At 36.0% G+C, this 12,494-nt stretch overlaps 1 protein-coding gene across 1 annotated transcript in view; it reads left to right on the top strand.

The window, feature by feature from the left end:
* KIF18A (kinesin family member 18A) overlaps nucleotides 1–12,494 on the top strand; it is a 90,302-nt gene that overhangs the window by 12,709 nt on the left and 65,099 nt on the right. Inside the window, exons 8-9 of the mRNA XM_006864904.1 lie at nucleotides 3,065–3,177; nucleotides 6,881–7,043. Of these exons, the coding sequence (XP_006864966.1) occupies nucleotides 3,065–3,177; nucleotides 6,881–7,043 (276 nt within the window). The remainder of the gene's footprint in view (nucleotides 1–3,064; nucleotides 3,178–6,880; nucleotides 7,044–12,494) is intronic.

Below are 12,494 nucleotides of genomic sequence, written 5' to 3'. Positions count from 1 at the left end.
CATGATATCCGTCCCCAGTGACTGGTCCCTTTTGACAATATGTCAGAATTATGAGAGATGAAGTCTGGCCATCCTGACCTCCAAGGAGCACTCATGCTGTACTTTCTCTGAAAAAGATCTATTTATTCTTTTGGCAGCCCTTGGTACTTTCAGTATTCTCCTCCAACGTCACAGTGCAAATGCATCGGTTCTTCTGTGATCTTCCTTATTCACTGTCCAGCTTTCGCATGCATATGACGTTATCGAAAATACCATGCCTTGGGTCAAGCATACCTTAGTCCTCAAGCTGACATCTTTGCTCTTCAATACTTCAAAAAGGCCTTTTACGGCAGATTTGCCTAATGCAATACATCGTTTGATTTCTTGGCTGCTGCTTCCATGAGTGTTGCTGATTGATCCAAGAAAAATGAAGTCTTTGACAATTTAAATCTTTTCCTCATTGATAAGAATTTTGTTTATTGGTCCAGTGGTGAGGATTTTTGTTTTCTTTACATTGAGATGCAATCCATACCTAAGGCTATGGTCTTTGATCTTCATCAGTAAGTATTGTAAATCCTTTTCACTTTCATCAAGCAAGGTTGTATCATCTGCGTATCGCAGGTTGTTAATGAGTCTTCCTCAAATCCTAATGCCATGTTTTTCTTCATATAACCCACCTTCTCGGATTATTTGCTCAGCATACAGGTTGAATAAGTATGGCGAAAGGACCCTATCACACACCTGTCCTAATTTTAAGCCATTCAGTAGTTCCATGTTCTGTTCAAACAACTGCCTCTTGGTCCATGTACAGATTCCTCATTAGCACAGTTAAGTGTTCCAGAATGCTCATACTTCACAATGTTGTCCATAGCTTGTCATGATCCACACAATCTAAAGCCTTTGCGTAGTCATTAAAGCACAAGTAAACATCTTTCTGGTACTGTGCTTTCAGTCAAGATCCATTGGACGTCAGCAATGATATCCCTCGTTCCCCGGCCTCTTCTGAATCCAACTTGAACCTCTGGAAATTCTTTGTCAATGTATGCTTATAGCCATTTCTGTATTACCTTTAGTAAAACTTTACTTGCATGGGATATCAATGATATTGTCCAATGATTTCTGCATTCCATTAGGTCACCCCTCTTTGGAATGGTCACAAATATGGATCTCTTCCTATCAGTTGGCCAGATAGTTTTCTTCCTAATTTTTTAGCATAGATGAATAAGTGCCTCCAGTGCTGCCTCACTTTGTTGAAATATTTCAATTTGTATTCCATCAATTCCCAGTGCCTTGTTCTTTGCCAATTCCTTCAATGCACCTTGGACTTCTTCCTTCAGTAGCATTGGCTCTTGATTATATGCTACCTCATGAAACGGTTGAACATCGATCATTTCCTTTTCGTACAGTGACTCTGTATATTCCTTCCATCTTCTTTTGATGCTTTCTGCATCATGCAATAATTTGCCCAGAGTATCCTTCAGTAATAAAAGTATAGGCTTGAATTTTTTCTTCAGTTCCCCCAGCTTGAGAAATGCTGAGCATGTTCTTCACTTTTGGTTTTCTAACTCTAGATCTTTGCACATTTCATTGTAATGTTTGACTTTGTCTTCTCGAGCTGACCTTTGAAATTTTCTGTTCAGTTCTTGTATCTCTTCAATTCTTCCATTTGCTTTAGCAAATGGAGAGCAAGTTTCAGAGTCTCTGACAGTTTCTACAAGGGAGAGCTAGTTTCAGAGTCTCTTCTGACATCCATTTTGAGTTTTTCCTTCTTTCTTGTCTTAGTGACTTTTTGCTTTCTTCCTATTTGATATTCTTGATGTCATTCCACAACTTTTCTTGTCTTTGGTCTTCTGTCTAATGTACCAAATCTGTTCTTCAAATGGGATATATTCAGTGTCATGTTTTTGTTCTCATGGCCTTGTTTTCATTTTCTTCAGCTTCAATCTGAATTTGCATGTGAGCAATTGATGATCTGTTCCACAATCTGCACCTGGCCTTATTTTGGCTGACAATACGGAGCTTTTCTGCTGTCTCTTTTCAAGTCTCTTTTCAGTTTTATATCTGTGTATTCCATTTGGTGAGGTCCTGTGTTTAGTCATCTCTTATGCTATTTAAAAAAGGTATTTGAAATGAACAAATCATTGGTTTTACAGAATTCTATCATGAGACCTCCAGCACCATTTGTATTACTAAGGCCATAGGTTCCAATTACTACTACTTCCTTTTTATTCCCAACCTTTGTATTCCAATCGCCAGTGATTATCAGTATATCTTGATTGCATGTTTGATCAATTTCAGACTGAAGAAGTTGGTAGAATTCTTCAATTTCATCCTCACTGACTTTAGTGGTTGGTGCGTAAATTTGAATAATAGTGGTATTAACTGGTCTTCCCTGTAGATGCATGCAAATTATCCTTTCAAAGACAGTACCTCATGACATATCTTAATATGTTCTTTTTAACAATGAATCTAACACCATTCCTCTTCAGTTTGCTATTCCCAGCATAGTAAACCATGTGGTTATTAGATTCAGTACTCCCATGGACTTTACTCCATTCACGTCATCACAGTCAACTGTACTTTGAGGCGGAAACTCTTCCCTAGTCACATTTTGCGTTCCTTCCAACCTGATGGGCTCATTTTCCAGCACTATATCTGACCGTGTTTCTCTGCTATTCATAAGGTTTTCAGTGACTAAATATTTAGAGTAATTCGTCTTTCCTCTTCGTAGTCTGTCTTTGTCTGGAAGCTCATATGAAACCTGGCCACTGTGGGGACTCTGCTGGGATTTAAAATACTGGTGGCATAGCTTTCAGAATCACAGCAACTCACAAGCCACCACAGTACGACAAACTGACAGATGAGTGAAGGTCCTTAGTTTATGGGACTCGGCAAATCCTAATTGTCATTTTGTGTGTGTGTGTGCTTTTGTTTCTCAATCTTGTCTTTAAATTTAATGAGTGTATTATAATTGAAATCTGGTTTATTGAGTTATTTTTCACTGCTAAAATTTTGCTGTACTTTTAGATGATGACGTATAATGAAGAGTTGTTTTGTCTTTAAACTACTGTTTTCTGTCTACTAGATTTTAATGCTAAAAGAAAAATTAAAAGCCTATGAAGAACAGAAAGCTTTTGCTGATGAAAATAAAAAAGCAAAGTTAATGATTTCAAACCCTCATGAAAAAGAAATCAAAAGGTAAAAAAAAAAAAAAATCTCATTTTGAGGAATATATCATTTTAAAATTTAACCAGATACTTATTATTAACCATCATTAGTTGTTTTGTAAAATGTGCTTTTCCCCCAAAGAATTATAACAGTTTACCAAATTGTCCCATTAAGAGATAGAGATTCTTAAGTTGTTCTATCAAGGTAGTAAGGGATTCCTGGATCAAACAGTTTTGAAAATTACTCCTTAATCAAGGAATCTAAGGGACTTACAAAGTATAACAGCATATTAAAATCTAAGAATCCCCTTTATAAAAATAAGTTTATTCAAGTTTGACTAGAGTTCTATGAAGGTAAACTTATTTGAAATCCTCCAGAGCTAACTTTGAGTGATCTGTAGTATAAGAAGTTAATCAGAACTTAAACTGATGGGTTTTCACTTTGTTTTGGAATCTAGACTCTCTAGAATTCTTGGAGTGCATAAAGGGGAAGGAAGAATGTAGCTAACAGTGATTTTCAACATAGTGGGCAGAACAACTGTTTTGTTGTTAAATCAGATTAATAGAGGGAGCTCTTACAAATACCCCTGATTGAAGAAAAAAAAATTTTTTTTTAATCTTAAATGACTCTAGATTCTAATATCACTACTAACAATACTAATAATTCTACTTATTTTTATGTATGCCTTTGTAGTTTTTGATGTTTTTTAGACCTACATTAATGTCATCACTACAACAAACCGATGAAATAACGGAAGGGTTAGTAATGTTTGTTCAGTCACACATTAGACAAAAGCTATAAATCGTATCTTTCAAATCTTAGTGACTTTGCTCCTATTCTGTGATACTTTACAAATATCCTAAGTCATGATCACAAGGTTTTCTAGATATATGACCATGTATCACTTTTTCATATAGCATGCTGTTGACTTACATGAGGATATATTAGAAGAGCTCTGTTTATACTGGTGATTTTCTAAAGTATTATAAGTTCTTTTGTGCTACTCTTTCTAACAACCCATATTCAATATTGTAGTATTTTATGTCTCTCAATTTTACAGTTAGATGTTCTTATTTGTTTTTCTTATAATAACTAAGCACAAATGATTTCTTGTACTGATTCAGTCTTAAAAAATCTTTTAACATTGATATATTATTGGTTGTTGTTACTTCATTTTGTTAAAGACAAACTTGGGTTTGGGCCTCATACAGTCAAATATCTCTGTTTCTTTAATGCAAGTTTCTTCAAAATTAACGAAGTGACCAGTGATTGAAATTTGGAGTCATTACTTATATAGAATGGCTCAGCAATTCTTACCTAGGTCTAGCTCAGCAATTCAAACTTTACAAAATAGACTTTTCTGCAGCTATTGGCTTTAAATTGTTGAACCTTCCTTTCTAATGAAGTAATTCAGGATATTATTATGTAAGCAGTTATTTTGATATTTTTTGTATTTCAACCTTTTAACCAACCATAAAAACAGAGTATTAATTCTGATAACATGCTAAGTAATTTACTCTTCTTTATAAAGAAGATAATGATAAAATCAAATACCTCATACTTTGTCATTTTCCCTCAAAAGTAACTAGCTCCTGAAAGAAACATATAAAATACCTTTATCTAACTAATCCTGTTGTTACATACAACTTTTTTATTACTGTGCGCTTTTTAATTTTTTCCATAAAACTTTAGAAAACACTTCCTGATATTAACCATATGAAAGTAAGACTATATATTGTTTGCTGTCTGGCTAAGCTGTTTAGAAAGATAGTATTCAAAAGGATATCATAAACAGAAAATACAATTGTTCTTTAGACAGAGAAAAATAAACTTCACTTTTGACTCTTCGAAGAAATTTGTGAGGAGTTTAATATTCATTGTGTGTCAAAATGACTGCTGTTGTTAGCTGCTGACTAGAAAATAGTTATTATTAGTCATTCCCCTATGACACTTTAAAGGAGTCCTGTTATTGTAGTGGGTTACAAACTGGGCTGCTAACTGCAAGGTCAGCAGTTCAAATCTACCAGGTGCTCCCTGGGAGAAAGATGAGGCTTTGTGTTCCCTTAAACATTTATATCCTTGTAAACCCTATATAGGGTAGCTATGAGTCAGAACCGACTCGGTGGCGTACAACCACCACCACCAGGACACTTTGTCTTTCAAAATTATGCAGTTGTTTTAAATGAAGCTTGCTAGAAATCTTTGATCTTATAATTCCCTTCTTCCCATCCTAATCAGTAATCACTAGCAACTAAAGTAAGTCTGGACCACAAGATTACAAAATTGGCAACTATTTTACTATGTCCTTGGGTAAAGTATTATGGAGCTGTTAGGAATTATCTTTGGGTATAATCTAAAAGATACCTTTATCAATTCATTTACTGGCAGTTGCATTGTTGTAATATAATACACTACAGTTGCATGTCCGTACATATTTCTTCTGAAATATTTATTAGTTTGACAAAGTCAATGCATTGTGGCTTATATTCATTCCCAGTAGAGTTTCATTAAAAACTACTGACGTACATTGGCAGTGTTTTTACCACAGATCCTTACAAATATATCTAAAATTTTATCCAAAGAACATTTATTTTTACATGAGCCCTGGCAGCGTAGTGGATTACGAGCTGGGGTGCTAACCACAAGGTCAGTAGTTCAAATCTACCAATCTTTCCATGGGAGAAATTGAGGCTCTCTGCTCCTGTAAAGAGATACAGCCTCAGAAACCCTATACAGGGTCGCTAAGAGGTGGAAGCGACTTGATGATACACAACCACCAGCACACTTTTAGTCTTATTTCAAAAGTTTCACTTAATTTTCCTTTGAGATTTTTGCTTTTATGTGATTGTTTATCCTGTCAATGTAGCAAAGAGATGATGTTTGACTTAAAGATACCAATATAATGTTATGAAAGTTCCATGTGGCCATGTTCCGCTGATCCTGAGGATGCAGAAAGAATTACAGGTTTCAGGATTTTCCAAGGATTTGGTTGGCTTAAAGTCTTCAGGCATTTGGAGATCTGGGTCAAACTCCCAGCTAAGGTCCTCTAGATCTGCATTGCCCTTTGGAGGAAACATGCTTTAACAGCTTTTCTAGGTTAACCATGTTGTAAACTTGGATGTTTGGAGCCCTGGCAGTGTCACTTGGCCATTCTGCCAGGCTACAGGGGGTATCTCACCGTATGTTGTGTTTTCGCTATAATAAATTCTGAAGCTGCAAACTGGCTATCTCACTTTCCCTAGGGGGCCATGGAGGCACCATGTGATTATGCCTCTTACTGCTTATTTCTTCACAGTTAGCCAGCACCAAAACACGTGATGCTGTACAGCAACTGGAACCTTGTGTAAGATAGCAAGTCATCCTTTTTAACAAACATAAAGTAATCTACTTTTTGTTAAGTAGTTTTATTACATATAAACATAAGTGGAGACTAAGAATAGTTTATCACTGATTTTAGAGGCCTTATGCTACGTGTATATTTGTATAACATAATCTTCATTGAGGGAGGGGAACAAATTTAACTCAGTAAGATCAAGTTTAATAAACCTTTCTAAACATTTGCTTTATATAATTTAATAACAAACAGTGACCCTGACTCATTTGCTGTTTATCATTGTATCTAATTGTGAGTCATTTATATTCTTTAATGAATATATTTCTTTAAATAAACTTTGTTCGATTTATTGCAAAACTAATGAGATTCTATAAGGTGGTTTTTTTTGGTTTTGTTTAGATATCAAGAAATTCTGCACTGCTTGTTCCAGAATCGAGAAGAAATCAGGCAAGAATATCTGAAGATAGAAATGTTATTAAAAGAAAATTTACTTAAGACGTTCCATGAACAACAGTGCCATAAACAAATAGAAATGATGTGCTCTGAAGACAAAGTAGAAAAGGTGCTTAACAATTTTGTAATTAAATTTTAAAGACTATAAAAACATGTTTTAGTTGTTAAGTGCCATTGAATCAGTTCCAACTCGTGTCAAGCCCATACAGTGTTTCCAAGGAGCAGTTGGTGGGTTTGAACTGCCAGCCTTGTGGTTGGCAGTCTAGTGCTTATCCTACAGTGCAACATTTGTAATTCTATCAACTTGATAGGTGTTTTATTTTATGACTTATAAGAACAAATTTATTGTCTCACAGTTCTGGAGGTTATGAATTCTATAGCAGTGTTTTGGCCATGTTGATGCTTTCTGAAGGAGAAACTGTTCCTTGGTTCTCTCCTAGCTGTTGATGCTGGCTGGCAATCCTTGACTTTTAGATTCATGAGTCTAATTCTATCTGTTATCTTATAGCCATCTTCCCTCTATGACTATACCCACGTCTCCTATCTTTACAAAAACGTCACTCAGTAAGACTCAGGTGTTTGGGCAAGTATGCAGGACCACGGCACACGGCAGAAGCAGAAATTAAGTCCTCTCATGGGCTTGAACTGTGGACCTTGTGGTTAGCATTTCATTGTTTTAACCCACAGCACCACACCAGGACTAAAATATCTATAAAAGGTAGCCGTGAGTCAGAACTGACTCAACTACACCTAACAACAATAGGATGTGAATAAGATGGAAATTTTTAAAAGCATACATTCCAAGCAAAATCAAATATATCTGCACCTGGGCATGTTGTGAAACTGCAAGTTGAAATATGGAAGAAAAGAAAAGTTGAAAATGCTGGGTAATTATAAACATCATTTTGATGTTCTTTGATGAAAAGTTTGTTTTTTGTGTGTGTTTAAGTTTTAATTACATACTACACAAACATGCCTTCTTTCCCCTTTCCAGAAATAATAATTGTATATATAATTTTTGCATTTTTAATGTCTATAAGGATTGGAGGAAGACTCATTAACAATCTGAGATATACAGATGATACAACCTGGGTTGCTGAAAGTGAAGAGGACTTAAAACATTTACTGATGAAGATCAATGAGCACAGCCTTCGGTGTGGATTACATCTCAATGTAAAGAAAACAGAATTCCTCACCACTGGACCCAGAAACAACATTCTTACCAATGGAGAAAAGTTGTCAAGGACTTCATTCTTGGATCAACTATCAACACTCACGGAAGCAGCAGTCAAGAAATCAAGTGACATACTGCTTTAGGCAAATCTTCTGCACAAGACCTTTTTAAAGTGTTGAAGAACAAAGATGTCAGCTTGAGGACTAAGGTGCGCCTGACCCAAGCCTTGGTATTTTCAGTAACCTCATATGCATGCAAAAGCTAGATAGTGAATAAAGAAGCCCATAGAAGAATTGATGCTTTTGAGTTATGGTGTTGGAGGAGACTATTGAAAGTGCCATGGGCTGCCAAAAGAACCAATAGATCCGTTTTGGAAGAAGTGCAGCCAGAGTGCTCCTTGGAAGCCAAGATGGCCAAACTTCTTCTCTCATACTTCGAACCTGTTGTCAGTAGGGACTAGTCACTGGAAAAAGATACCATGTTTGATAAGGTGGAGGGTCAGAGAAAAAGAGGAATCCCCAATGATGAATTGGCCAAGTGGCATCATCGATGGACTCAAGGGTGGCAACAGTAGTGAGGTTGGCCCAGGATCGGGCAGTGTTTGTTTCGTTCTGCTGTGCATAAGGTCGTTATGAGTCGGTACCAACTCGATGGCACCTCACAACAACAACAACAAATAACCCTGAACAGGGTTTCCGAGGCTGTAAATGTTTATGGGAGCAGAAAGCTTCATCTTTCTCCTGCGGAGCGGCTGGTAGTTTTGAACTGCTGACCTTGCGGTTCGCAGCTTGATTCGGAACTACTATGCTACCAGAGCTCAGTATATACAGTACTTCCTGCCAATTTCCATTTCTTACCCCCATCAGATATCTCTAATTGATTGTCATGTTCTTATTCTCTGAATCTGTAAGTGGTCAGAGTTTACCACTCTCAATGATTGGAGTTGGTGCATGCTCTAAGCTTACTACCATATTGAGAATTACTGAAAATAGATTGGAAAATAGGCCAATTGTGGAAACTCGTTGCCAGGAATTTAGAATTTATTTTTGTAGTCTAAAGCAGTTGTTGAGGTCTTTGAAAAAAGAGAATTTTTTTAGTGGAACTTAGAATCAGAGTGTCATTTTAAAATGCTAAATATTGTTTATTTATCAATATAGTAGTTAATGTTTGTTTTATTTAGTATATACAAATTTATGTTTTAGTTCCCCTCTTGGATTTTTAATGTGAGTGCTTAGAAATGTATTTGACTAGTTCATTGAATATTTTCCTGTTTCTGTCGTAATTTTTCGGCTTAAAAGATTTTATTGAATCTATTTGCTATTTATGATTTCTGTTTTTCATTTTTTTGAATCCTCATGTTCCCAAGTCTTACAGTTCTTTGTAGAAAAGCAGATAAGCAATGAAGGTAAAAATTTTTTAACTTTGTTGGTGGTTGTAGTTAATCTGTTGAAAAACATAAGGAGACATATAGAGGTTAATTTTTGTCATTTCAACACAGAGTTGTCAAACTAGTCACACTAAGCTATTTCATAAGACACAGAATTTTAGATTTTGTACTCTCTCCCAAAAAGATTTACTTTTATCTTACTTTAAAAGGATCTCAAAATTGATGATTCAGCTATAAATTATACTAAAGTACAGATTCTGAGATTAGTATTAAAGTGAAACACCTGGATAATGACATGGTCATGTAGAAATAATCATCATATAATTTCTAATGAAATAAGTTTGCCATGTTAGCATTTCTTTTGCACAAAGCAATAGTAACACCTAAAAATTCAGACCTCTTTAAAGTACTAGAAAACAAAGATGGTTTCAGGACTAAGATACACCTGACCCAAGCCATGGTATTTTCATTGGCCTCATATGCATGTGAAACTTAGTGAATAAGACCAAAGAAGAGTGAATAAGACCATAGAAGAGTTGATACATTTGAGTTATGGTGGTGGAGAAGAATATGTGAAGTACCATACCATGGACTGCATGCAAGAAGAACAGTCTACGTTGGAAGAAGTACATCCAGTATTCACCTTGGAAGCAAGTTTGGTGAGACTTGGTCTCTCAGACCTCAGAGTTACCAGAAGGGACCCTTTCTTGAAGAAGGACATTATGCTTGGTAAAATGGAGGATCATGGAAAAAGAAGAAGACCCCCAATGAGGTGGATTGACACCATGGCAGCAGCAGTGGACTCAAACATAACAATTGTGAGGATGGCATTGGGCCAGGCAGTGTTTCATTCTGTTGTGCATTGGGTCGCTATGAGTTGGAACTGTCTCAATGGTACCTAACAACAAAATTTTAGGATTATATATTCTCTTTCAAGGTCTTTTATGTTATTTTGGGTGTTTATTAATGAAATACATTAAGTTCTTTTGAAACATTAATGGAAAATATTTCACATTAATGTCAATATTTTACATGTGTATGTTAAGACTCTGCCAAAACCTTACTTGCCTTATTTTTTTCTTTTCCCCACAATAGTAATTCAGGAGTCCTGTTGTGATGCTGTAGGATAAACACTGGACCATAAGGTCCACTTGCATCACCAGGTTGGTGGTTTAAACTTACCAGCTGCTCCTTCAAAACTCTATATAGGGTCACTGTGAGTCGGAACCGACTCGATGGCACTTAACAACAACAACATTCCCCATAGAACATTATCATGGATGATGTATTTGGTGCAGACAACAGAAGTGAAAACTATCTAAAAGATACTTTTGGAGGTTTACACTTAAGTTCTTTCTGCTTTTAAATATAGCTGCTATCAGTGCCACTAATTATCTCCTGTCCAAGATATGTATCTACACAATTTTTAAAATTTAAATGAAAATAACTTGATTTAGGTGTTATCTTCTTATTTCAAATGAGGTAACTAAACATTTTTACAAATCTCTTTAATTGTCTGACTTTTCATAGCAGCTGTGTTCTCATTGGATGATATGTTGTTCGGCTGTGATATACAAAATTTTTTAGCCTATAAATAACTATGTATGAGTGAACAAAACTAACAAGAGTAGTTTTGTCTTAATGTTATTATGAAAATTATTTTGACTTAATGAGTGTCATGAACTCTGAGGGTCTTGTACCACAATACTTACAGAACCCTGCTGCATTTCAGGATTTCACCACATTGATCTCCCAAACACTCCAGTCAGTTTGGGGTTTTAATTTTTGTTTTGTTTTCTTGATTACCCAGTTTGCTCTTGTTTTTGTTCTTTTATTGTTGTGTGTTTGAAGAGTGTTTTGTTTTGGTTTTCTAGGATTTTACATTGACTAACAGTGATTAAGATCAAACTAGCCACTAAAATAAAGGCTGGAGAGCCTTGTTGAGAATGGCAATGCCTTTCCATCATCATTCCCTGATCTGTTTGACTCTAGCCCACAAGAGAGCCAGTCTCTCCTTGACCTTCATACTTTCCTTGGAAGGAAGGCCAAGTAAAATTTCACAGCTACCTAGATTTGAGTATGACTTAATGGTATCTACCATTAATTGACTTTAATTTCTCCTAAGTTCATATACTGAAGGAGCTCTACTCAGTGAAGATAATTGAAAGCTGTATTTATTGTATTTGTTGATTGATTATTGTTAAGTACCATCAAGTCGATTCTGATTTAAATAGCAACTTTAAATCTTGGAGGGAGCAGAAAGCCTCAACTTTAATGTCCTGTAATATTTTTTATTAAACCAAATGGCCACCACTCATCTGACAGTTTGTCGTACTGTGGTGGCTTGTGAGTTGCTGTGATTCTGAAAGCTATGCCACCGGTATTTAAAATACCAGCAGGGTCACCCATGGTGGACAGGTTTCAGATGAGCTTCCAGGCGAAGACAGACTAGTAAGAGAGAGTGACGAACTACTTCCGAATCTGTAGTCACTGAAAACTTTATGAATGGCAGAGAAACACCATCAGATATAGTGCCGGAAAATGAGCCCCTCAGGTTGGAAGGCACTCAAAATGCGACTGGGGAAGAGCTGCCTCCTCATAGTAGAACTGACCATGATAACGAGAGTGGAGTAAAGCCCATGGGACCGTAATTTGCTGATGGGTCACAACTCAAAATGAAGAGAAACAGCTGTAAATATCCACTGAAAATTGAAACATGAAATGTATGAAGTATGAATCTGGGAAAATTGTAAGTTGTCAAAAATGAAGTGGAATGTGTGAACATCAATATCTTAGGTATCAGTGAGCTGAAATGCACTGGTAATGACCATTTTGAATCTGACATCCACATGGTTTACTGTGCTGGTAATGACAAATTGAAGAGGAATGGTGTTGCAGTCATTGTCAAAAAGAACATATCCAGATCAATCATGAGGTACATCACTGTCTGTGATAGGTTAATATGATAGGTTAATATCCATGGGCCTATTTAATGTCAG

The sequence above is a fragment of the Chrysochloris asiatica genome, unplaced genomic scaffold, assembly GCF_000296735.1.
Source record: "Chrysochloris asiatica unplaced genomic scaffold, ChrAsi1.0 scaffold00072, whole genome shotgun sequence".
Lineage (NCBI taxonomy): Eukaryota > Metazoa > Chordata > Mammalia > Afrosoricida > Chrysochloridae > Chrysochloris > Chrysochloris asiatica.
This window is presented reverse-complemented; position numbering and strand designations above follow the sequence as displayed.